At 37.6% G+C, this 25,184-nt stretch overlaps 3 protein-coding genes across 10 annotated transcripts; 1 reads left to right on the top strand and 2 right to left on the bottom strand.

Moving 5' to 3' along the window:
* Nucleotides 1-5,891: 5,891 nt before the first annotated feature.
* Nucleotides 5,892-7,998, top strand: LOC126584941 (amidophosphoribosyltransferase, chloroplastic-like). The gene has a single exon (XM_050249311.1). It carries the CDS (start codon nucleotides 5,993-5,995, stop codon nucleotides 7,754-7,756), a length of 1,764 nt encoding a protein of 587 aa, XP_050105268.1. The 5' UTR covers nucleotides 5,892-5,992; the 3' UTR covers nucleotides 7,757-7,998.
* Nucleotides 7,999-8,471: 473 nt separating this feature from the next.
* On the bottom strand, nucleotides 8,472-14,145 carry LOC126584939 (tRNA-dihydrouridine(47) synthase [NAD(P)(+)]-like). Its single transcript, XM_050249309.1, has 10 exons — nucleotides 13,790-14,145; nucleotides 13,537-13,653; nucleotides 13,174-13,410; nucleotides 11,786-12,011; nucleotides 11,453-11,709; nucleotides 10,409-10,681; nucleotides 9,885-10,166; nucleotides 9,602-9,722; nucleotides 8,931-9,100; nucleotides 8,472-8,850 (listed from the first exon to the last, which is right to left on the bottom strand). Exons 1-10 carry the CDS (start codon nucleotides 14,036-14,038, stop codon nucleotides 8,752-8,754), a joined length of 2,031 nt encoding a protein of 676 aa, XP_050105266.1. The 5' UTR covers nucleotides 14,039-14,145; the 3' UTR covers nucleotides 8,472-8,751.
* Nucleotides 14,146-19,632: 5,487 nt separating this feature from the next.
* On the bottom strand, nucleotides 19,633-24,381 carry LOC126584943 (protein BASIC PENTACYSTEINE4-like). 8 transcript variants are annotated; one of them, XM_050249316.1, is made up of 4 exons: nucleotides 24,212-24,381; nucleotides 22,634-22,759; nucleotides 20,738-20,848; nucleotides 19,633-20,641 (listed from the first exon to the last, which is right to left on the bottom strand). In XM_050249316.1, exons 2-4 carry the CDS (start codon nucleotides 22,670-22,672, stop codon nucleotides 19,778-19,780), a joined length of 1,014 nt encoding a protein of 337 aa, XP_050105273.1. In that variant the 5' UTR covers nucleotides 22,673-22,759; nucleotides 24,212-24,381; the 3' UTR covers nucleotides 19,633-19,777. The 8 variants fall into 8 exon arrangements, with proteins under 8 accessions (XP_050105273.1, XP_050105274.1, XP_050105277.1 ...); XM_050249317.1 differs by having other exon boundaries at nucleotides 22,634-22,767; nucleotides 24,212-24,375; XM_050249320.1 differs by lacking the exon at nucleotides 24,212-24,381 and adding an exon at nucleotides 21,520-21,583.
* Nucleotides 24,382-25,184: the final 803 nt, after the last annotated feature.

Here is a 25,184-nt window from a genome sequence, read left to right on the forward strand (position 1 = left end):
TATAAATTTAAGTTGTTGTAGTTTTTAAATTTAAGTTGTTGTAGTTTTTTTAATTCAAATAATAAATTATGTTTGGCTCTTGGTTGGAGATGGTTTTTTGTCACATGGCTATGTTTGGCCCTCGGTTGGAGATGGTAAGAAATATGGTCTTACACTAGTCGTTAAAATATTAATTTCTTTGAGAGCCAGAGGGCTAAAACAAGCCATCTAGCCCTCATTCGGTTAAAGATGGCCTTAGTGCCTAGGCAGCTAGGTGAGGGCCTACACAGACTAGGTGTATTTAAGTAAATTTATTATATATTGTATAAATAAGTCCTTATTTATACTTAAAACACACAAACATAATTACCACTCACTACTATGGTCTGGTGGTATTCCTCTTCACTTGAAAGTGAGAGGTCTTAGCTTCGATTCTCGTAGATGGCGAATTCGATACCAAATTAGGCTACCCATTGTGTGATTTTGCCAAACTCCCCCTCCCCTCAGTGTAAAAATATTGATATACTCACAAAAAAACACAAACATATTATAATGAGATAGATAAATTGAAAAATAAAATGACTTATCAATTATAAAGTATTACAACGTATTGAAAACATGGGAAATAAGCATATAATTAATGTTCATCCAAATATTCAACAAGTCTCTTACATTTTATTGAAGGGGTGTGCTATCCACACACCCCAAATTACTTCTCACACACCCTTGTTAATTTTTATCCGTTGATCTTCTTCAATTTATCCGACCTGACGGTCAAAAATTAAAAGGGTGTGTGAGAAGTAAAATGGAATGTGTGGATATCACACCCCTTATTGAAAATTTAAATTCAAAATGAAAGTTATCGATTTTTTAAATGAAAGTCGCAACCTAGGTGGGTTTAGGTGGACTAGGCGGAAGCTTGAGCGGGTCTAGACGCACTTTCTTAATTTTCATATGCCTAGAAACTAATCGAGGTGATGATCAATTACCTCGCCTAGGCGGCGCTAGGCATAAATTTTTAAAACAATGCTTTATTGATTTAGCTCTGCATTTTTAATCTACTTGTCTTTTTTCTTACTTACTTTACATTGATTAGTCTCTTCGTAGGGGTCCACGCGAAAGGCTTTTGATAGTCACCTGATGTGCGCAACTTACAGTTTTTTATTTCATTATTTATATTTGTATTTTTCGGTTTGTTTTCATTCTCTTTTTCGAGTAAGGAGGTTTTGAATGCAAACATTGTTACCTGTGTTTTTTTTTTTTTGGTTGGAAGAGATGCTTTATTTTTTTCGTGAAGCAATAGAATGGTTTTTCATTGGTCATTACAAGTTAATTGGGTATATTGCTTCAATGACTAAGAAATTAATTTGGAGTAAATTTGTACAATAAAACAAATTAGAGTAAATCCTTATATAGTTACTGCAAACACAAACCTACAAGCGTTACCAGCACAAATTTGTCACAAAAATCAATAGATGCAATAAACCTATATCGGCGACCACACTGATCATCACTGAAAAGCGAGGTCACATAAATCATTACATAAAAGTGATAACACATAAAGTCATCGTTGAAAGACGATACCACATAATTCATTCCTCAATGAGAAGAATACACACAACCATTGCTTACGCGCGATCGCAATACTTGCAAGGTGAGTCAACAAAACAACTATACAACAAAGACAAAGACAAAGACCAGCTACACCTTAGTGGAGGACAAAGACACTCTAGCCAAAGACCACATGCACCTTTACCGCACTAGTGAAAGTGAACTATGCAACACCCACGAGTTGAGGCACCACCAGATCTAGTTGCACAAGGTGGCAGAGCTGCTAGATCTAACACACTAGGTGGCAGAGCTGCCGATCTAAACGTGCAAGGCAGTGTAACCACCAAATCAGTCAAGGAGAGTGACATCACCATGGAAACGAGTTGATATAAGTGGAAGGGTTAGCAGAGGTGGGAGAAAAAATTGAAGAAGAAGGTGAATGGAGCCTCTGTGCAAAACTAAGAGAAAGGGGTGCAGAGGATGTAGCAGAGGTGGAAAGGTTAGAAGGACATGGAGATGTTAGGAGGAGGGTGAGAGAGTCTGCCACCGATCCTAAGTTGGAGCAAGGGACTGACGGTTAAGATTGCAGATCCTAGGGTTTGGGTTGGGGAGAGAGAAAAAGGGAGACGGTTTGGTGGTGAGGAGGAAGATGCTTTATTAAACACCATAAATAAGTACAAGTAAGATCAGAGTAGTCTATACGATCTCAAGCGTGAAAAAAAGGACACAGACTTCAAATCTTTCTAAGAAAGATATGCTGCATGAATAGAACCACACCAGATATAAAAACAAAGCAAGGAACGCACACTAGTTCTCAAATACAATTGTCGATCAGTCACAAGAGAACGTCCAGCAAAACAGGGTACACTAATTTGAAGAAAAACCTTTCCAAAGAAAATCATGTGAAAAAACATTGTGATGTAGGAAAAACAACATCGTACTTACTGAGCTCAAATCATAACATTTGTTTGTTGCGCAAATCTATTACAAGTACTCTAAAGTACCGGTATAAAGCAAGCTAAATATAGAATGAGCTACATATGAAAGTAGATATGAAGCCTTAAATTAAATGGAGCAAATAAATGAAAAGGTTGCCTAGGCTAAAGGTGAGTTGCATTTAAAAGTAGATAAAATATAGGTATATTTTCTTTTTCTCTCGTTCAAAAAAAAAAAAAAATCTCAAAAGAAAATAGCTATCTAGACTATAAATGGACTGAGGGTGTGCTATCTCCAATTTGATTTTTTTTTTTTTCATGTAACAAGCAAAACGCCTGAGCTGCAAATGGTGAGTTGCATTTAAAAGTAGATAAAATATAGGGTATAATTTATTTATTTTTCTCAAAAGAGCCATCTGGACTATACTTGTGGACTGATTTTTTTCCATGTGACAAGTAAAGCGGGAAAAAAATACTGAATTAAAAGACAAGTGAAACAATATATCAGCTTGATGGCCTACATGCAATTGTTATACGTTGATTTTGGAAAGATGATGTAAGAATATGGTTTTCAATTTATTTTTCATCTTTTGCGCAAGCATGATGGTAATGAACAGGAACAAATATTAATTGGAGAATAAATACAATTAAGTTTAATTAAGATTATGTTGTTATGTGGGACATGCACGGAGTGGCTCGTGGTGGTCACGATTCATGTCTAATGGTTGTGGTATATCCCTTCTTGTCTTGAAGCTGTGGCAGCTGCTCTTTCATCCCCATAATTGTTAGCCACTTCTCTTGATTCGGAAGAGCTCAACACTCACTTTCAAAACACAATTTGCAAATATGACATTTTCTTTAAGTTTTGGAATGCTACTTGCACAAATTTGAGTGAATTCAGACCAAAGGCTTGATCTAGATATATAGGTCGGCATGGACTCTCCATTCAAATCATGCATGCTCCTCTGTCCACTGTTCTAAAAATCTCTATCTAGATAAATTCTTAGGCGTTTAAAAATTAAGAAAGAGATATTTGACCTACTTAGGTGTCCACCTAGCCTGCCTTGGCCCAGCTAGGTCGCGACTCTCACTTAGACAGAAAAATGGATAACTTGAATTTTGCAATTTTTTTTCCAATAAAATATAAGAGACTTGTTGAATACTTGAATGAACTCTCATTATATGTTTGTTCCCCATATTTTCAATATGTTCTAATACTTTATAATTTATATGTCAATTTATTTAGCAATTTAAGTATCCCAATACAACTACATATTTTTTCAATATAAATAGATACTTATTTATACGATATATGATAAATATACTTAAATTCGTCTAGTCTACCTAGGCGTTAGGCTCCAACCTGTTGCCGGGCTAGCACCTAACGCCTTTTAAAACCTTGCCTCCATCTAATCCTACTTAACGTGTTGTATGTTTGGAATGAGGATCCTCTCCAGATCCTCCTTTGTGAGGATCCTGGGGATCTTTAAATTATGTCTATTTATTGTATATCGTGTGGTTAGAAATTATTTTAAATACTTTTATTTTAAATTAAATATGAATAGTACCTAACGAAAATTGACCGCACAATATACAATAAACAGACATAATTTGAGAATTCCCAAGATCCTCATAAAAAGAATCCAAAGAAGATCCTCGTATGTTTGTATTGGAATTATCGAGCATAGCTAGCCTAGCTAGGTTGTCATGCCAATTAGGGCCAACAAAATTCATGAATGCATATGAAAGGTCGAGGCTAGTAGAGCTGCTCATGAACTTGGTCAATTTGCCTTAAAAGTTGGTAATTTTCTCTCTTGGATCAAAGAGGAGCCATCTTGGTTGTCTTCTTTTCTCTATGTTGATGGAGTACACAGAGAAAATGAGAGTTTCAAACTTTACAATAATTTAGGAAAAATGAGAGTATGAAACTATTACAATAATTTAGGAAAAATGAGAGTTTCAAACCCTGGATGCATGAGTAGAAACTCAATACATTATCCATTAGCATACTACATGCGTCTTTAAAACATTTCAATCTCACATATGCTTATTATTTATTTCAACTTTATACATCTGTTCCAATTTTTATTAATTTCTCTATTATATGCCTACGTGGACATCGCAAACCACAAAATATGTGTAACATCAATAAAATAAAATAAAAGGTTAAAGAAAAAATGAAAAAACAAAAAGTTATTCGTTTATCCTGAACCCTTTCATACACTCGCTCCCACCACAACTATTACAACTTTACAAGAGTAATTTATCTTGGACTTGGGTTCTCTGCCCTCCGGTCCATTTAGGACTTGGATTCTCTGCCCTCCAATTTATGTGCCCTTCTTGTGCTCTCCTATTTTTGTGGTCACGGTTAAGCCACGTCAACATTTTATATTACTATTTCTTTTTATTTTATTATTTTTATAAAAAAATAATATAAAATATTGACGTGGCTTAACCGTGACCACACAAAATAGGAGGGCACGGGAAGGGCACCTAAATGGGGGAGGGTAGACAATCCAAATCCATTTATCTTAACCAGTATATATGCGCTATGAAAAGTATATTCACGATGATAACAAAGAATCGATTAGGTTATTGGAGGTACGTGCCCCTCCAAAGGATCCAAAGGAGAAAATCTTAAGTACACGTAATAACATTATAGAAATCTCTTCCTATACGAAAAACGTTAAGGAGATCATATTTGTATCATAATTACTATTATTTAATGTGACAGGTGATGTATACATGTCAGGTTAATTAATAATTTACCTCTTTAAAAGTTTATTGTATGTATCAATTGCCACGTAAAAATAATACACTAATATATTATACATATGTAGGTCTTTTTAGAAAGAGTTAAAATAAAGGGAATTTTAACGAAAAGCTCACAGTACTGTTCACTTTAACGAAAAACCACATTTTTACACTAAAAAGTCAATCATGATACAATTCACTTTACCCTTTGTTTTGTTCTTATCGTTAAAACTCAAAGTTTTCAAGCTATTTTCATTAGTTTTCTTTAAAATAAATTGTGCTTATTAGTATCACACCACGCATTAATAACATACTAATCCATCTTTCTTATACTAATTCAAATTTTAGTAGATGTAGAAAAGCTAATTAATATTAACTCTTTAGTACTACGGTTCGGTTGTATTTTTCTTTACTTATAAATGAGAAGTTTTAGACTCGATTCTTATCAAAAGTTAATTTGAGTCAAATTATTATAGCTCATTCAAATTCGATTTTTGCGATAATTAAACTTAAAACTTCTTACTTACGAGGACAACTTGAATTGAAAAAAAAAAATCTAAAATGCTTTACCTAAAAAAACAAAAATAATTCCAATTGGAATCTTTGTTTGTGAGGCAGCCATCTCACCAACGGGTGAGTCAACACATTTGGTTGATTCCTTCAAACTCTCAAAAAGACCTAGAAAACAACACCACCTTCCAAGTCCACGGTTCCACCTTCACTGTCGCTTTACTCTTTCACTTACTTGACGCCACCTTCTCTGCAACTCTCCCATGGCTGCCACCGCCACCACTAAGCCCTCTCCCTCCGCTCTCTCTTCCTCTCTCTCCAATCCCTCTCCTCTCCCCCGAACCCAGAAAACCCCTCCCTCCTTCTCCCCCAAAACCCTCCCTAAACCCACTTTCCCTCTCAAAACCTCCTGCCTCTCACGTACCCCCAAGCCCTCCTCCTTCACCCTCCGCTCCAAAAACCCAATTTCCGACGTTTTCTCGGCCGCCAACCAAAACCCAGATGGCCGTTCAGTAGATTATGACGATGACGAAAAGCCCCGGGAGGAGTGCGGCGTGGTCGGCATATACGGGGACCCGGAAGCCTCCCGCCTCTGCTATTTGGCCCTGCACGCCCTCCAGCATCGCGGCCAGGAAGGTGCTGGGATTGTGTGTGTCCAAGACGACGTGCTTCAGTCTATAACCGGCGTGGGGCTCGTCTCCGAGGTGTTCAATCAGACCAAGCTTAACCAGCTACCTGGCGACTTGGCAATTGGGCATGTCAGGTACTCCACTGCCGGTTCCTCTATGCTCAAAAATGTCCAGCCTTTTGTTGCAGGGTACAGGTTTGGGTCAGTTGGGGTTGCCCACAATGGCAATTTGGTCAATTACCGCTCCCTTCGAGCGAGGCTCGAAGACAGCGGCTCCATTTTCAACACCAGCTCTGACACAGAGGTTGTTCTTCACCTTATTGCAATTTCTAAGCATAGACCTTTTCTTTTGAGAATTGTTGATGCGTGTGAGCAGATTCAGGGGGCTTATTCTATGGTTTTCGTGACCAAAGATAAGCTCGTAGCCGTTCGGGATCCACACGGGTTTCGGCCATTGGTAATGGGTAGGAGGAGCAATGGCTCGGTTGTGTTTGCCTCTGAGACTTGTGCGCTTGATTTGATTGAAGCCACATATGAGAGGGAGGTGTTTCCTGGAGAGGTTGTAGTGGTGGATAAAGAGGGGGTTCAATCACTTTGCCTTATGTCTCATCCTCAGCCAAAGCAATGTATCTTTGAGCACATTTACTTTGCTCTCCCGAATTCTGTGGTTTTCGGTCGTTCAGTGTATGAGTCCCGGCGGGCATTTGGTGAGATCCTTGCCACCGAGGCGCCGGTTGATTGTGATGTTGTGATAGCGGTGCCTGATTCTGGGGTGGTGGCCGCACTTGGTTATGCTGCTAAAGCCGGTGTGGCTTTTCAGCAGGGTTTGATTAGGTCTCATTATGTTGGGAGGACCTTCATTGAGCCATCACAAAAGATTAGGGACTTTGGTGTGAAGCTCAAGTTGTCACCGGTTCGGGCTGTGTTGGAGGGGAAGAGGGTTGTGGTTGTGGATGACTCCATTGTGAGAGGAACCACTTCTTCGAAAATTGTTAGGTTGTTGAAGGAGGCTGGTGCAAAGGAAGTTCATATGAGGATTGCAAGCCCGCCGATTATTGGTTCTTGTTATTATGGAGTGGACACACCAAGCTCTGAGGAGTTGATTTCAAATAGGATGAGTGTTGAGGAAATTAGGGAGTTTATCGGGTCGGATTCACTTGCCTTTCTGCCAATTGGTAAATTGGAGAAAATGTTGGGCAGTCAATCTCCTAACTTTTGTTATGCTTGCTTCTCTGGAAAATACCCTGTGGAGCCTAGAGAGATTAAAGTGAAACGAGTGGGTGATTCTTTGGATGATGGGTTAGTCGGTAGTTTTGAGAACATTGATGGTGGCTGGGTTCAAGCGAATCACAGCCCGAAAGAGGAGAAGGACAAGGAATTTGAGGGCGTTGTTATCTAATACCATTGCTTGCAACTCCTCCAGTTTATGGTGGATGTTTTTGTGATCAAAGGAGCACAGCAGGGGATACTTTGCTGTGACCGACTGGTGTCTTAAACTGATCCAAGTTATGGGTCTGGTTGGTTCCTTTTCAATTTTGCATCTGATAAATTGGATTTATGATTTATCTTTTCTTGATGATACACCGTTTGGTTAAATTTTTATACAAAGCTTAAATGTTATGAACCGTTCGTTCCATTAAAGCTGTCTTTCGTTCTATGATGATATGATGGCAAGTATTTTATTTCTAGATAAGTTTGGAGCAGTAGTTCCTCAACTTTGGTGCGCATGGAGCTTTGGTCCTGAACTAAAAATCCGTGAATTTTGCTTTACTTTATTCCAGACACCAACTAAACTTGGAACTCTTTGCCTTCGATCAGAAAGCCCATTGTGAATTCTGCTAAATATACCTTGGTCAACACGGCGTGGTAAAAATATGTTCTTAAGATCACATGGCTCAAACATAAATGCCTTTTTCTTCCGTGCATATAGTTCTGTTAACCTACCACCTTATAGAGCATTTTAGTAATCAAAATGATTTATATTCCAATTCAGGTCATCGCTAAACTTAGTTATAAGAAAGTACGGAACCAACGTCGTTCCTACACCGAGTAACTCCAACGGAAAATCTAATATCCGACTCCTCATAACGATGGACTAGACTGAAAGACCAAAATTAGACCTATCAAGGCGACAGTATAATAACATACTAAATGTTTTTTAAATACAAATTATAGCATACATAACAAGAATGTTTGCATTTTAATCAAACAGGTTTCAATTTCTGGGGCCAATGGACAAATTGGCGCCTACCAGACTTGGTTAAGAATTATTTGAGGACATTTTAGGACCGAGAGGGCAACTTGGTTTGAGGCAGGCATGAGGCAAGTCAGGTTCACCCACATCGACGTGTGAGATTATATCGTCCATACGCAGAATCGAGAAACTATGCAAAATCAACCGTTTTCAGCTCGGTCGTAAGAATTGGATTTGTGCTTTGGTGCAAATGTAAAGCCATCTGGAACCTTGCCAAGCAACATCTCAGAGATCCTAACCTGCAAATGTCAAGAAACTACATTGTTAAGCAGGTTGGCTCAGTGACTTGGATCGGCTGTAAGAGAAGGCAAAGCCATACCCAATCAGCCGCAGAATCAGAGGCCATTAGTGTCTCAAGGTCATCACGGCCATAATAGGATGGCGGGCGCCAGTTCAACCGTTGTGGAATGACATCTAGAAGACCCACAGGTACGTATCTACAAGTGTAGCTAAGCCATTCTAACAGAAAACGCCTAGTTGTCTCCACACCTGGGACATGAATAACAGTCAAACTAATTATACCATAGATTAAGTGCTGAAAACAAAGTAAAACTTTTTAAGTAGAAACCAACATGAAGTTGGTAACCAGCCACCCTGGTCAGCTTCATGAAAGGAGCAAAACATCCTATGAGGGCACAGTTTCAATATAATGCCATATACAAAATAACATAAGTGATAATAAGAAAAAGGGAGCTGTTATTGGAACTCCAAATAAGTCAACCCTGCACTCTTCCCTAACATTTTTTATAAGAGAGAATTTGCACATGAAGAAATGCATGACGACCTTTTCGGAGTACCACATTACCCTAAGGCCTCGTTTGATGGGGAGGACTAACTTGGATAGGACTATTCACTAAATTTACGGCATTTTTACGAGGAGAATTTGCACATGGAGAAATGCAGGATGACCTTTTCGGAGAACCATAGTACCCTAAGAAAACTCTAGCTGAGTAAATTACTGATGATATGTTAAAAGCTAATTATACGAACCTTTTGTGTCAGAGCCCCAATGTTCAAGGCCAAGACGTACATAATCCTTCAATATATTTAATCGCTCCCCAGAACTGATGTCCCAGTGCCTCTGCTCCTTTATTTCAGTAAAAATCCAAGGCTGAAAATCACAAGGATGATTAGATAGCACAAGTTTTAAACTTGGTTGAGACAAATACGGGAAAGATAAATACATACATATGTGTGTGTTTTGGGAATGTACTTCAAGATAAATAAACGAGTAAATGTGGCAGAAGGAGAAGACAAGCTGCAAAGTACAGACCTTAATTAGTGCTCCTCGAGCAATCATGCATGTAGACAGCTCAGGGCATTCAGCCTTGTGCTTGTTCCAATCTACATATGAAAATATGTCTCCATTTCCAAGTACTGGCAAAGCCTTAGGGGCCTTTCTGGCACACTGGTAAACATATTCCCAATCTGCAAGCTTGCTGTAGCGTTGTTGTCGAGATCGACCATGTATTGTTACTGCACTAGCTCCCCAGTTTCCCATGTCCGCAATAAGTGAATCAATGCGATTTTTCCCCTCAAAATAGGCTGTCCTGACCTAGAGCAACAATAAAGCAGCATTATAACATTTTGTGGACAACCTTAAAACCTAGAACCGCACATAAGAAGCAATGAAGCAGAAAAGACTTAAAAGAGGCCATGACTGCCGAGAAAGCATGTCATCCTTTTGGAACGAACAATTAAAAGAATGCCACACATTCTTCAGCCAAACTTGCTATCTTGCAGACTGATGTAGACTGTTTTGTTCACAGTTGTCTAGAACAGGAATAAATTCAATACCTTAATAGTTATAGGACAGTCCACAGTACCAGAAGCGGCTTGTACGATGCCTTTCATCCGCATGGGTTTTGTAAGAAGAGCTGAGCCAGCACCCTTGTTCACAACAATATCAATTGGGCACCCCATATTTATATCAATAAAGTCCACTTGACATTCCTGATCAATTAGCTCAACAGTGTGAGCCACAGTGTCTGGATATGCTCCACATATCTGAACACCAAACAAATCCTCAGATGAATGTCGCCTCAGCAGTGCCCATTCTGATGCTTGACCCTATTTCCATATGAAAATTGCACTTAGAAGAATGTGACATTGGATAGTACATTACAACATCAACCATATAAAATACAAAACTTGAAAAAGAAAATTGTAAATACGAAGAAAAATGATTAGCCCTAACAACAGTTTAAGGAGAAAACACTGTCTACTTGTTGTAGCATATACATTGCAGAACTGTGAAGATGGAAAAGCATGCTTTCCTTCCAGTGCACGCTTCAGAATAATATCATAATCAAATGGCCCAAATACGTATCTTAAGCAACTTAAACCATATGAAGTAACAGCATCACTAGCCATACTGTTAAGCATAAACCTCCATAAACACCAGAGAATTTGGGAATGGTAAAATACAGTTTATTTTCACATCAAATATTGTATGTTCAATATCTTAGAAGACATAATAAATAAATACTCATAATTTTAATTATGGGATGTATCAGACAATATTTGATGCGATGGCAAGTGCCTTCGCCCATGAGCGGTAGGTCTCGGGTTCGAGACTTGGGAGCAGCCTCTCCATAAATGGGGGTAAGGCTAGCCGCCATTCACCTCTCCCAGACCCTGCGTAAAGCGGAAGCCTTGTGCACTGGGTACGACCTTTATGGGATGTATCAAACTTTGCAGATGAATACTCATAATATAATTATCATTAAGATCAGTTGAGACCCATTTAAATTTTAAACAAACCCATTAATTTTTATAAGGTCTTTTCTTGTAAAAACAGTAACAACAACAATAATCGGCTGGAAAAAGAAAATCACAAACCTGCAAAAGATTTGTGCACATTGCCATTTCACCACATGTTATATCTGCTCCTAACACTTTGGAAACCCTTCGGAATGGAAGGTTTCCAACAGTGGTCAGAGGTGCAAGGTACAACTTTTCTCTAAAATCAATAAGCTTCCTTTCACGTGGGTGTAGTCTTAGGCTTCTATCACTCTCTGGTAATACAATACCAACAGTAGCCTCTGGTTCAGGTGCTGTAGAGGTCTGCTCAGCAGCTTCTTTTGCAGCACTTACACCTATAATCAACTTACATTGGATGCCTCCAACTATTAAGAAAAAAATAAATACAGCAAAGGGAACAAAAGGCTATACCTCCATCATCTACTTCACCAGAGCAAATCTCCTCTTCAATTACAGATCTTGTCTTCTTCGAAGGCCGAGATTCATCATCTGGACATGTTCCATCAAGGCCACCCTCTTCTCCTATTTCAGCAGGCAATTCACTACAGCCATTTCCATCAGTGACATCACAGTTATTTGAAACAACCTGGTCATCCTCCTTATCTTCTAATATCTTTATTTTTGACTTGGCATTCCCCTGGAAACAGAATAGCAGTAGTTACAAAAATATTGAATCCAAGTTAGACACACAGAAATGCATGTAAACCAAACACAAATTCCCTGTCCCAAATACTAACTTTGAGAATATGAAAAGCAAGAAAGAATAAGGAAGAAGTTTACAAATGCGGTGCCAATTGCCCTTTCAAGTAGCCTAATCCCATAGCCACACTTGAAACAAATTATTGAGATAAGATTATCACATTTTACATAGAAGCAAACAAATCCAAAAGATATTTAATTAGTTGATCAATTCATCGTAAAGTGTACAAGTTTTTGTGTCATTAAACATTTAAGCACAGCATTTACCAATTTGAAGCCTTCATACCAAGAACATACAAATCTGCAACTGCACCTTTCTTTTTTCCTTCCCAGCTTCATATTCAATATCAAGGGATTTTTTAAACATTCCTTACATCACTCAGTCGTTTAATTCAACTTTGTGTCCCTCGTACTAGGACGATTCCGATTACCCACTGATTCACGCCGATTCGCAAATCACTACTTCCGGTGTGTGGCTTGTGCGCGGGAATAGCCTAGAAGACGGCTGCTATACATTTGAGCCCTTTTTTTTTAAGAAAAAACTTTAAAATTAAGTTACACTATCCCAATTAATTAGATAAATCTAGCACACGTACCCCACTATAAAATTAAGTTACCAAATCCCAATTAGAATTAATAATTAGGGTTGATATTGGATATTTTTTATGTTTTGGATTTGAATTTCTTATGTTTTATATTGGATTTGAATCATTCAGTTGGTCAAAATGATATATTTTAATTATTCACATATTGTAAATATTTTTTTTTTATAATTAGTGTATCCATGTATCATGAAATTTTGTGTTTTCACGAACAGCCAAATCAAATCGTATTGTACTGCGGTCCCCATACCCGTCTCCGTGCTTCTTAGCTCTATATGCAGTGCACAGTGCAGATGAGCAACTAAGATAGAAGTACCACAATAACAGAACAGAACAAAAAAAATGAGGATTATTGCCTTAGTACAAATTATAGCATCATGTGAATCACAGCAAAGAATCCCTCTTTATACAATCATGCATATAAATGCGCCCGCACACACACACATGTAGAGAAAAGAGACATTGTTAGGGAAGAAGGATAATGATGTATCTCAATACCTCGAGCCCAAGAGCCTTGAGTTTGGCATCTGCTTTGGGGAACTTCATTTTATTCTTCCACAAAAGCCTTTGAACGTCTTTGGTCAATCCATTCACCTCGGAGCTTCTCCTGTGAGCACTCACATCTCCACCTTCAACACCGTCTTTATGCGAACCCAAGAACCTACATGCCAATCCATACGGGCATGCCTCTTGGGCAGTCATGAAAGGACACTCACCCTCGATGTCGTCAGGTTTCTACACTCAACAACAATTGAATCCTCATAAGGGTCAATCCCCACATAACATTTTGTTTACAATAAAACCCAATGAAGCAAAAAATCAACTACTACACAAGCAACATTCCAATTCATTTCAAATTACCTGAGCTTTATAAGCTTCTACGTCGTGGCTGAACCGGCATTTGTCCTTGTACGGGCACCGACTAACATCTCCTCTTTTCGCCACCTCCGGGCAGATGCCTACAGCCGATTTCACTGCCTGCAATGTTGAAGAAAAACAAAATTACCAAAATTATTGTCCTAAGCTCAGATGGAAACTCAAAATTCTTAATCCATTTCAATGATTTCAATTCCCCCCAAACAATGGATTCGCCCTTCCCCTATCCAAACACAACCTGTTGGCGTTCGCGTTTGAGCTGCCGCTTGGACTTCTTCTCCTTCACCACACTAGTCTGGGAAGCCTTTGATTTCCCCTCCGAGACGGCGTCGTTCTGGTCGTTAGAGAGACCTCTGATTGGGGGAGGGCGAAGGAACTGTTTCTTCACGGGAGCGATGCACTTGGCCACCAGCTCCTCCGGCGTTCGCTCAGAGCCGCCGTTCCTAGCCTCGGGAACCGGGGCGGTTTCGGCGGGAGACTCGTCCATGGAGGACTGAGTTGACTCGTGCTAACTCGGAGGCTTGGTAGGGGTTTATGGAAATTGTTAAGGGTTCACTGGTGCATTGGAGTCTGAGTGAGGGTAGGGTTTTGCAGTGCGTTTAGGTGACCCGAAACGACGTTCAAATTTAGCGTGTCGACCCGACCCAGGGAGCCCGGTTGTAGTTTTGATTGCACTGCACACGGGTGGGTCGGTGGGTTTGGAATTCAACCCGTTAGCCTATCTTATAGGTTCGGGTTAGAATTGTTCCAAATTTATGGCCACCCAATTCCATTTGAAACCAATCTACCCAAATTATTCTTTAAGCGGGTTTAGGTTGGAAGAAAATTGGCAAACCAATCTACCCAAATTGCTACTAGACCCGCCCAATATTTTATTTCTCCACCTACATTATAATATCACTCATCACAAAAAGTTAAAATATTATTTTTCACTATTATTTCTAAAATAACTTGTAGAATATATTCAAATTCTTTTTTATTTTTATTACGTAAATCACATTTTACACAATTCTCGACGTTTTCTCCGTCCTCCATCACGCCACCTGCCCAAGAACATCGTCTTCCACTTCATCGGCGTCTCTCACCGCAACTGCCGCTACTATATCGACTCCAACCTCTACCACTTCGACTCCAACATCATCTGGACAAAATATCATGCGAAGATATATGGCCGTCAAACAGAGCTTAAATCATTCCAAACGCCGCCGCAACATCCAATCCCCACCCACCCTTTCCACCTACCATCTTGTACATCTCCCCTTCCCCTTTGTTCCCTCCGATCTCAACGAGCTCCGCTATCTAATGGCTATGCAGCTGATCGCGACTATGTCGTGGCTCCTCCGATCAAACCTGGTAGAGGGAACGTATGAAGGCTACTTTCGTAATTACATAATACTCTTCGATGAAAAGTTGAATCGCTGCCAATGCCATTGTCGCAGGTGCCCTCCAAACATCATCTACTCCAACTCCAACCAGTGCCACTGCTGCCATCTTTCTCTCTCCTCAGAGAGGGAGAGAGATTTGGTTAATAGGTTGCAGTTAAGGGAGAGTTTATAGGATTTTTTTTTTCCTTTGGTCTTAGATGTCATTTTACAATGGATAAAATTGTATTAAATTTTTTTTATTAAAATGTGAGTGGAAAGATAAGATAGTGGGGTGGGTTCATCACCACTCTTATTCTTTAAGCGGGTTAGGTTGGATGGGTTACACGAATTGCTGTAATTGGTTTCTTTCTTATTTTTAATGTGAGTATAAGTGAAGAATAATTAATACTTGCATGAAAATAGGTCTAAAATTATATAAATTGTAGATTCAGTGTTGTAGAATTACTACATGTTACATGATATATAAATTTCACTATTCAAATAAAGTATTAACAATAAGTGTGTTCAAAGGTTATTGAATTTTATGTATATTTTTATCTAATATACATGTAAAGGTTATTGAATTTTATGTATATTTTTATCTAATATACATGTACGTTTAAGAATTATTGTCATTTGAGTTAATAACCCAACCTATATATAGAATTGGTGATTAGGTTTTTACCAAAAATAAATAAAAATTTAATGTCAAAATCCAACCCTATCCAACCTATGGGTTGGTTTGATCGGGTTGGTTGGTAAATTCACTTAAATGCCCAAACCTAGCATCGAGCTCAAGTAGGATGGTTTCAAAGAGCGGTTTAGGAGTAAGGAAGGACCACATTAAGGGCTGGTTTGGTATTGCTGTGCTTTGAAAAAAGCTGTTGTGAGAATAAGCGGTTGTGCTGTGAGGATAAGCGGCTGTGAAATAAATCAGCAGAGCGTTTGGTAAACGTTTTTGTAAAAAAGCTTTTAGAAAAAAAAAGTAGTCTGATAGTGGGTCCTTTCATTAAAGGAGCACTGTAGCTCCATGTGCTTTGAAAAAAAGCCAGTTTTCCAAAGCTACAAATAGCAGCTTCAGCTTTTTCCTTTGATTTCAGCTTATTCTCACAGTAGCTTCCAAAATAAACCCTTTTTTTTTCAGTTTACCAAACACCTAAAACCCTCACAACTTTTTTTTATAGGTGCTTTTTTTTTAAGCACCTCACTCCCAAACTAGGTCTAAGTCATGAACTACATTTATCTATTTTTATTGGTAGAGATCAAAGGAACTCAAACCAGAACAACAGTACTAGATCACAATTATTATTACCTAAAACCCAGATGTACGTTGTAGTCTTTTCTCTCATACGATTCCTTAGCTAACAGTAGATATAATTCCTTTTCAAGGGGGGGGGGGGTAAAGTCACTTTGTGTTGATTATTTTCTAAATATAAGTTTTCTTCTTCTGCTTGTAAAAAAGGAAAAAATAAATTAATCATTTGGTGGATCTCAGAGATTTGGTGGATCTCAGAGACCGTTTGAGACAAAAAAAAAAAAAAAGAAGGGGGGGGGGACTTGAAATAGGTTTAAATTTGTAAGCAATTACTAGATATAGTCCAATTTTATTTAATTATTGGTTTAAGTCCAGTGACTCATTGTCCATGTCATTTTATTTTCATTTTTTGTCAAAATTACCCCTCTATTAACATTATCCTTTAATTCTAGATTTACTTGTATTATCAAATTAATTATAATTGATTATTTATCATTAAAGTAATCCCATAATTATAGGATTAGTTTGAAATAATATTATCTCTTCTTCCTCATAACTTCGGTACAAATAGTATTATCTTTTATGCGTGGTGATCTTCTTCCTCCTTGGAACCCATAACCGTGTGTGTTCATGCTGGAACATTTAACCACAAGGCTAGGAAGAAAGCCTTCTAAACCATAACCGTGGGTGTTGATGTGTATATATAATTGTAGACTCTCAGTATTAATTTCTTTCTTAGTTTTTTGTTTGTTTATATGAACTTTTCTTTTTATAAGTAAAAACGTTATAGCAAATGCACTTTATTTATTTTGTTTGTATACCTAATACAGAGGTAGACGTAGAAAATAATTTTGTCTTTCTATAGAGTAAGTAGAATATATATGCTTTATAGGTATAAAGTATTATAATTGATTATTTATCTTTAAATAATACCCTACTTGTAGAATTAGTTTTAAAGTATATATCTTCTTCCATAACTCCCGTATACAATTTGTGCTGTGTTCTCCGATCCCCTTCCTTCTTGTTCAGTCTTCTTCTTTCAAGCTCTTATGATTTCTTCCTCCTTTTTGAAATACAAGGTCACAATTTCTAATTTTTTCAGTGGTATAGAGCTTTGAAGTATGCCAATACACCAACAAAAGGTGCGTTGATGTACGTGGTTGGTTTTGGTTTTGGTTTTGTAGCATTAATAGTGCATGCATGAAACTCATAATTTGATTGGGAACATTGCCATGAAAATATGAGTTTCATGCATGCACTATTAATTTCTTCCTAATTTTTAGTTTGAACTTGGATTATATGTATTTTTCTTTTCAACCTTTATAGGAAATGCATTGCTTTGTTTATCTACCTGTATTATATATCTGTAATGAATCTATTTGTACATTTTGTTTATTCTACCCATGTTATAGATTAATTGTATTTTATCTACCTATATAATACAAATTTTTATGTCTCAAATTAATTGTGTTATCTACCTATACGATCTGTTTTTGCTCATTATTCTATCTATATCACATATTATTTTGTGTTATCTATCTATATGATAGGTTTTTATTCATAGTCTACCTATATCATAGAATAATTAATATTATCTACCTACATCACAAATTTTTTATGTACCTAACATTTCTTTTAATTTTTAAACTTATAAGATTGGTTGTAATGTGTTTTTTGTAACGACCCGAAATTTCTAATTTGGAAGCCAAACACACAGGTAGGCCACAAATAAATAATGGTTAATTATAATTCTAACTAACCACACTAAAAAAAATAATCATTTTGTTAAATTTATGGTTGCATCTAACATTTTGGTTAGATTGCCTACGTACCCTAAATGAAGGGATCAAGCCATTCGTAGTTCACGTGACGCTTCTAGACAACATACAAATATTTCATTCCGATCCAATGGTTAGATCTCTGCCAATCACAAAATCAAGTGACAGTCAACGTTTTATTTTACAAAATTGCAAATCCAAGTCGGGAAGATCCGTACAACAGATTCCCGATCCGTAAGTTCCTGAGGTCATCAAATATTACGTATGATAAGGTCTCATAGTTTAGTAACGATTCAACGGTCGGATTGTCGATTCCTAAATTGACCAACTAATGTATCGTAATGAATTTAGGTTCAAATAATCGACCTACGTCATACAAATACCAAATTTGAATTCAAGACACCTAATTTAGCTTAAATTGGCATCAACGACCCTCAGCCCAAGTTTTGCCGCACGCGCCGCCACGAGTGACGGTCGGCCGCCCCAACTTGCTTGAAAATTCCACTATTTCTAAAAAATTTCAAATTGTACAGAAATAAAAATCTCAAAGAGTAGAACAAAATTTATACCTGTGGCCAAGTTCAATTTGGCCGGAAAACACCTCAATTTGCCACTTATCCGCCAGAACCCTAAAATTTTGGTGTCCTCGTTTTGACTCCATAGCAGCTCTAACGCCCCTAAACTTGTTTGAGCTTTGTTCTTGAGTTTTAGATGAGTGTTTTGGTGGTGGTAATTAATTTAATCAAACGTTTTCTAGTTTTCGCAGCAAACTTGGAAATCCAAATCATTTCTTTCGAATTCCGTCGTCCAAATGAAGCCTTCGATTTGAAAAAAAATACAGTTGAAACATGGTGGAGTTTGAGCCGCTTCTTGGCTCAAATGGCTTGCATCAGTATGCAAATGGACACAGAAGGGAATATGCAGATGTCCAATGCATTACAAATTAGGGGTGGGTTAAAAAAATAAAAAAAACCGGATTAAACACTGAATCGAAACAGAAAAATTGAAAGAAAAAAAAAACTGAACTGAAAAAGAAAAAATCGAACCGAACTAAATCTTATTGGTTCGGTTTCGGTTTTCAAGGTTCAAAAACCGAACTAAATCGAACCGAATCGAACCGAATCCTTTTACATATGAATGTATGCCCATGATGTTTCTTTTGTGAAACTTTGTGGCCAAGTTTGGAACTAACTTAGGGCTTTTTCAATTAACATACTTGATCCAATTAGAGAGGATATTTCATTGATTATAGAGGAAATTTTTGGATGACTTTAGAATTTGGAAGAGCTTATTTATTTGTTTGCTTTTTGAATGGGTACGGTGATCATTTTTCTTTAAAATTGAGGTTGTTGATAGAATATGAATGATATATATGATCTTGTATATATTTAACTACCTTCCCACTTTCCCCTTTCCCTATTTTCTTATTATTAGTCTATCAAGGCAAGCCTCTTATCTAAATTTCATATTAAAAAAAGATCAAGTTTTATAAGAATAAAAAAAATAAAAAAATAAAAACTAAAACCGTACTGAAACCAAACCAAACAAACGAAATCGAAAAAAAATACGAACCGAATGAAACCGAACCTACCCCTACTACTAATGTCCTTCCTAAGAAGGGGCAATTGAAATTCTGTGACTGAATACAACAGTCTGTTAACCGAAGGAAGATGGAAGTACTCAATTATCGAAAATTTCTCCCATTGATTTCATTGAATACAGCCACATGCCAATGAAGATATCCGTTAAATTCAGAGACACGAGAGGGAGAGTAGGAAGAAAAAGAGAGAGGTACCTAGAAAGGAAACATCCAAATTATTGCTTCTGACCTACTTGATCGTTATGTAGCGATTTGTCCCATGTCTGGCCCAGTATTCTTTCAAATCCAGCGGTATTGACAAATCATGACCATCTGCTGCCAGCCGACTAAGCAATCTAGTAAAAACACTTCCGCTCATCTTCCGCCCACCCATCCGTGCATGGCGCTTATTTGGCATCTGAGGTAGCGGATACATAGACATATGGGTGGTGCAACAAGATGACTGCCACCCGCCATTCCCCCATTTGTAGCACTGCCGCGGAATTCCAGTGCATGAACAAACTGGCACTGGCATTGTAGACTCGTCGAACGAGACAAGATTCAAACCCAAATCATGAGTATCCCACTCTGATTTATACTTAATCCCATCCGAGGAAGCCTGCCTATTCAAATCTTCGCCTACCTTTTTCCGTGACTGCTTTGCCCTGGATGCCTTGTTCTCCTTTGCTCGCTTTGTCTGACGTGACTTGACAGCTTCAGGAGATATAACTGAAATAGGGTAGGCCTCAGTTATATGCACATCTTTTGTGCTGTAATGAACATCAGCCAGGGTAACTGAATGGTTTGAGGGGCGCGGCACGCGTTTAGCTCCACGTTGAGCTCCACCACCCAACGGGAAGTTGACAGCATTATCCCGCGAATGAAGGGCTGCATAGGCGTTGTCCCGTTCCATCAGGGCACTATCACGCTGAGTAAGTGCCTCATCTCGCTGTCGGAGTGCCTCATCTCTTGCAGCCAAGGCTTCATTCTTTTCAGCAAGTGCTGCATTTCGTTCTCGAATAGCAGCATCCCTGTCAGCAATAATGGACATGATCTTCTTGTTCATGACTAAGGCATTTGGTTCCTTCGCTTGCTGTTGGGCCATCATATTCCACTGCACATTTCAATTCTACCCCATTCAAATGGATCTATAATTGCATAAGAAAACAAACATATTAACAGCACATAGTAAAACATGCTTTCTTCTTACCGGCGATGCCACCCCCCCTCTGTAATAGTCCATCTTGTGTCTCCCATTTTCATGTTGCCGACCATCATCCATTTTCGAAATATTAGCAGCAAGTGCTGAAAATGTTAACCACTAAACGTTTGTTAACATCTGGAGTCAGTGAGACACAGATCTTCCCTATTAAAATGAGAACTCAAAACTGAACAGAAAAACTCTATTTCAAGTTAAAGACTTAAAACAATAACAAAGTAATGGATCGAAGAAAGTCTCTTGAAACAATTATTTATATTTAGAGATGGAAAAAGTTTGAAGTCTTTTCAGATTTTGTGGATTAAAATGACATCTGAAATTAAATCCAATTCCGCAGAGAAACTACATGCCTTGGTAAAAAGCATCAATCTGACGAAACAATGCCCATAAATCACAGAAACAGCTCAATCCTCTAGCTATCAGAGAAAGGTTTGTTCTGAGTGTGAAATGTGAACGCATCACAAAGTAGCAGAGACTCTAAATAGCAAATACAACCCAAAACACACTAGTTTTTCAAGAAGCACATTTACACCTAATCATCTCGCCAAATCAGTCAAAAGTTACGCTTCAAAAAAATAGCCATATTACTCAAATGTTATCATATCCATCAAGTCATGTACTAAGAAATATTTCAAATTCTGCTCAAAAAAAGAAAAACAGCTCTAATAGCATGAAAGTTGGGCTAATGATATTGGAAATTCTTCTGTAGCATACTGCATACATCATGAAGAAGACAAGGAAATGAAAAGGGTGCAAGTCCATCAGATGCTCACTGTAAATTACAACTGCTAATAGTATCACCAGCTCAGTCCCTGACCACAGAATGATGCTAATAACCTACACAAATCAAATCATGTACTAAAAGGTATTTCAAAAACCATGGAGTGTTGTAATGGTATTGACATTGCTTGTGTAGCTTACTTTACGAAGAAGACAAGAAAGCAAGGGGTGCAACGTCAATCAGATGCATAGAGAAAATTACAACTATTAATAGCATCCCCACCTGAGCCCTGACCATAGAATCATGCTATATCAAATATGAACTACAAATATCTCAAGTAGCATGAACAGTTCTAATGAAATGGACATTGCTTCTGCGGCCTAAAGGCTTTTACATCACACATTGCACACTATAAATGATAAGAATACTTCTTTTTATAACCTTAAGGTTGTTCCTAAAATCTTTCTGAAAAAAATGTATCTTATATCTCATTTCTGCAAATGTTCAACATCATTATTTATTTTCAAACACTTCAAAATGACATGGACATTGCTTCTGCAGCTTACTTCACAATGAAGACAAGATACCGAAGAGGGTACAATGTCCATCAGATGCTTAGGAAGGTTGTAACTGCTGATATCACCAAGTGATCATGAAGTCAGTACAAACATGAAAATCTGGTCTATATGGAACAGTAGAGAGGGTAAGATATATTTGATAATATCCCACCCCCATTATACATATACTTTTTCTATCATTTTTATCTTCTTTATTATTAGTTGGTACTTTTTACATCCCATCCCAAACCACTTGAGCCAAACCCAAAAGAGCACTGCCATTGTCATAAGAGATTCTTAGATTTTAATCATCAAAATGCAAAGTGTTGAAGTCTGGTACAAAATACATCGTTTAAACAGAAATTGACCCAGGTGGACTGAACGCACTGTTTATAGAAAGTTTGAAACATAAAACACCTTTATTGAATACAAATACAATTAACAAGAATATGGGTTAGTCATAACAAAAAAGTGTGAACTACACATTGAGAATGAGTTCTAATTTGCATTAATACCTTAGGAAGTGTAAAATACAAATTTTAAGCAAACAAAGAAAAAGACTATTTTCCAGGGCACACGGTAAGAAAACTAGAATACTTCAAAACTTACCCTTTCCTCCTCTCCTGCTATCTGCTGACCGAATAGCATGAATACGTCCCCATGCTTAATAGAGCTAAGGTTACAGGTACACAATAAGTGGGAAATGTGTTGCAGTTAGAACATATTGAATCCTACCTGAAACACTCCAAAGGGAAAAAAATATGTGTTAGTTGCAGGAGGCTTATACATATGCAAGAACGCGTGAATATGCAATTATGCATATATAAGTATATATATAATAGTTTGAAAGAATAACATGTGTGCATGCTTAAATTTAAATATCATTACACATAATTACAGTTAGTGATAAAGAAGTGAGATCCAGTCATAACTTCAACGTACAATGTCATTACACATATAAGGGCAACCATCATTAAAATGACCCACACATTGAAGGGGCGGGGGTGTGTGTGGAAGTAACAACAAACAAATATCTTTCTGAAACTATAGCATTATGAAATCACTAGGTATAAGCGAGTATCCAAAAAAGTGGAAGCTTTGCACTAAATGCTTATTCTATGGTGATGGAAAACTACAATTCTTCAAAATAAATATATAAAAAAGAATGTCACTATTTCAAACTTTAGAACTGCTTAATATTTTTTTGTTGCAGTTTTAAACTATTCAGTAACTTATGGTCTCAAAAGTGAACAAGTACGTATTCATCAACAGGTTTAATATTCCTAAAAAAAGCAAATCCTTTACACTTTCAAGCACTCTGTTGCGGTCCTCAACTCGTGTAAACAATCATTCACAAGCTCAAAATATCATAGTTTGTGAAGAAATATATGCTGTTACAACCTAACTGTGATTCATCTTTTCCACTGCCAAAACAGTAGCAAGACAATTTTTTTTTTGGTTCTTTTTGTTCAAATTGATTAAATCGAAATCCTAAAAGCAAATATTAATCTCTCAGTTACATTAACAAACCAAAAAGCAAGCACTCACTCTCTTTCTCTTGCAAACTAAATCACCGGCTAATATCTAAACAAGTACGAGCTAAACGTGCCCAACTCCGAAGTGTACACAGCTCAATCTCAGACAAAATATTCAGATTTCGACGAGAAAAAAAGGTTTTGAAACCTCATTCTCATGTTCAATTCAACTGCTTATCTCTCTATCACATTATACCACCGCAAACCAAATTCAAATGTTGTTCAAATTGATTAAATCAAAATCTTAATTCAACTACTAATCTCTCTATCAAATTAACATCAATTATTGATCAAGATTAGCCTAACCAATCACACTAACTAAACGTGCAACATATCCAAGTGTTAAAAGGGCAAAGCAGAAAGAAGAAACGGTAATTCAAACAAGCATGAGCTGAACAGAAGCAATTTTACAGAGATTAAACAGCTCAATCTCAGTCAAAACATAGAACTAATCCGCCTTGAGAAGAAAAAGCAAAAAATGTGTATTGATATACTAATTGAATGATAAAAATTTCGAATTTCCGGCGCTGGAGCTTCACTGAAATTAGGTTTCCGAGCAGGAAATTTCGAATGAGGATCTCCGAGATTGAAGCTCGAAAGCTCGAAAGCTCGGAAGCTCGAAGCGTAGAGTGTGTGAAGGAGAATAACTCACAGAAATTGGAGAATCCGCATAGACTCCGATCGATTCGCGTACTTTCAAGTTTCAGGTTTGAAGAGTTTCCGTTTTCTGAAAGAACAAACAGCGCAGAGAGAGAGAGAGAGAGAGAGAGAGAGAGAGAGAGGAGAGAGAGGCGTGGTGAGTTTGATTTTCTGTCGTGCGTCAATCATTTTCGTGCAATATAGAACGACATCGTTACGGTACCCAAGTTTAAAAAAAACGACAACTTCAAACATTCTAGATTTTTTGTGCAATTTTGCTCACTTTGCTAAATTTTTTTGGTGTGGGCCACTCGTCCGCTTAAGAAACAGATTAGGTGCACAAATTGAATCTTTTGAAAAATATATCGTGAGAGAAATTTGAGATTCGACACCATGATAAAATACTACCTGTATGATGAGACCATGTTCCGAACCATTGTATTTGGGTTCAATTATATTTTTGCTCACCTCTTAAATTAGAGAAATTTTTAGGTGCAGACAGTTTACTTCACTTGTCCATCCAAAATGCACATAAAAGGGAGACACATACATCATTGCATAATGCTCTGCTAGAATGAGATCGTGCACAATGGTGAAGCCAGAAATTGTCGGGAGGAGAGGTGAAAATGGGTACTGTTGACCAACTCATTGGAACGATTTCTCAGTCACACGAAGACCCAACGGATCATAGAACATGCAAGGCTTTTTCTCTATGTTCTTTGACATAAGAATCTGGTTTACGTATTTGAAAACAGGTTCGGAGAAATCATTGTCACCAGAGGGCTCAGTCTTAGGCAGAGAAAATGAGCCTCCACCTGGTGGACTCAAACTATTACATGGAACAAATGACTCCACTTGTCGTCATGCTAACTTTAGGAACAATATTACCCTGTTCGAATCGAGTGGAAGGGACAATGATTATCCATAAAGTTAAGATCCGAAGATAGCTAGTTAAATTGATATTCATTTATGAGATTTGGTATCCA

This window comes from Malus sylvestris, chromosome 10 (assembly GCF_916048215.2).
Source record: "Malus sylvestris chromosome 10, drMalSylv7.2, whole genome shotgun sequence".
Classification (NCBI taxonomy): Eukaryota; Viridiplantae; Streptophyta; class Magnoliopsida; order Rosales; family Rosaceae; genus Malus; species Malus sylvestris.

Excerpts from the sequence above, each read along its gene's own strand:
- LOC126584941 (XM_050249311.1), top strand. The coding sequence starts at position 5,993 with ATGGCTGCCACCGCCACCACTAAGCCCTCTCCCTCCGCTCTCTCTTCC.
- LOC126584939 (XM_050249309.1), bottom strand. The coding sequence starts at position 14,038 with ATGGACGAGTCTCCCGCCGAAACCGCCCCGGTTCCCGAGGCTAGGAAC. Across the intron at positions 10,167-10,408 it reads ACTGTCCTATAACTATTAAG|GTCAGGACAGCCTATTTTGA; the intron begins GTATTGAATTTA and ends TTGTTGCTCTAG. Across the intron at positions 8,851-8,930 it reads CTGATTCTGCGGCTGATTGG|GTTAGGATCTCTGAGATGTT; the intron begins GTATGGCTTTGC and ends TGACATTTGCAG.
- LOC126584943 (XM_050249315.1), bottom strand. The coding sequence starts at position 22,075 with ATGGACATTGTACCCTCTTCGGTATCTTGTCTTCATTGTGAA. Across the intron at positions 20,849-22,033 it reads TATCTTGTCTTCATTGTGAA|TGGTTAACATTTTCAGCACT; the intron begins GTAAGCTGCAGA and ends ACAAACGTTTAG. Across the intron at positions 20,642-20,737 it reads GAGGGGGGGTGGCATCGCCG|TGGAATATGATGGCCCAACA; the intron begins GTAAGAAGAAAG and ends TGAAATGTGCAG.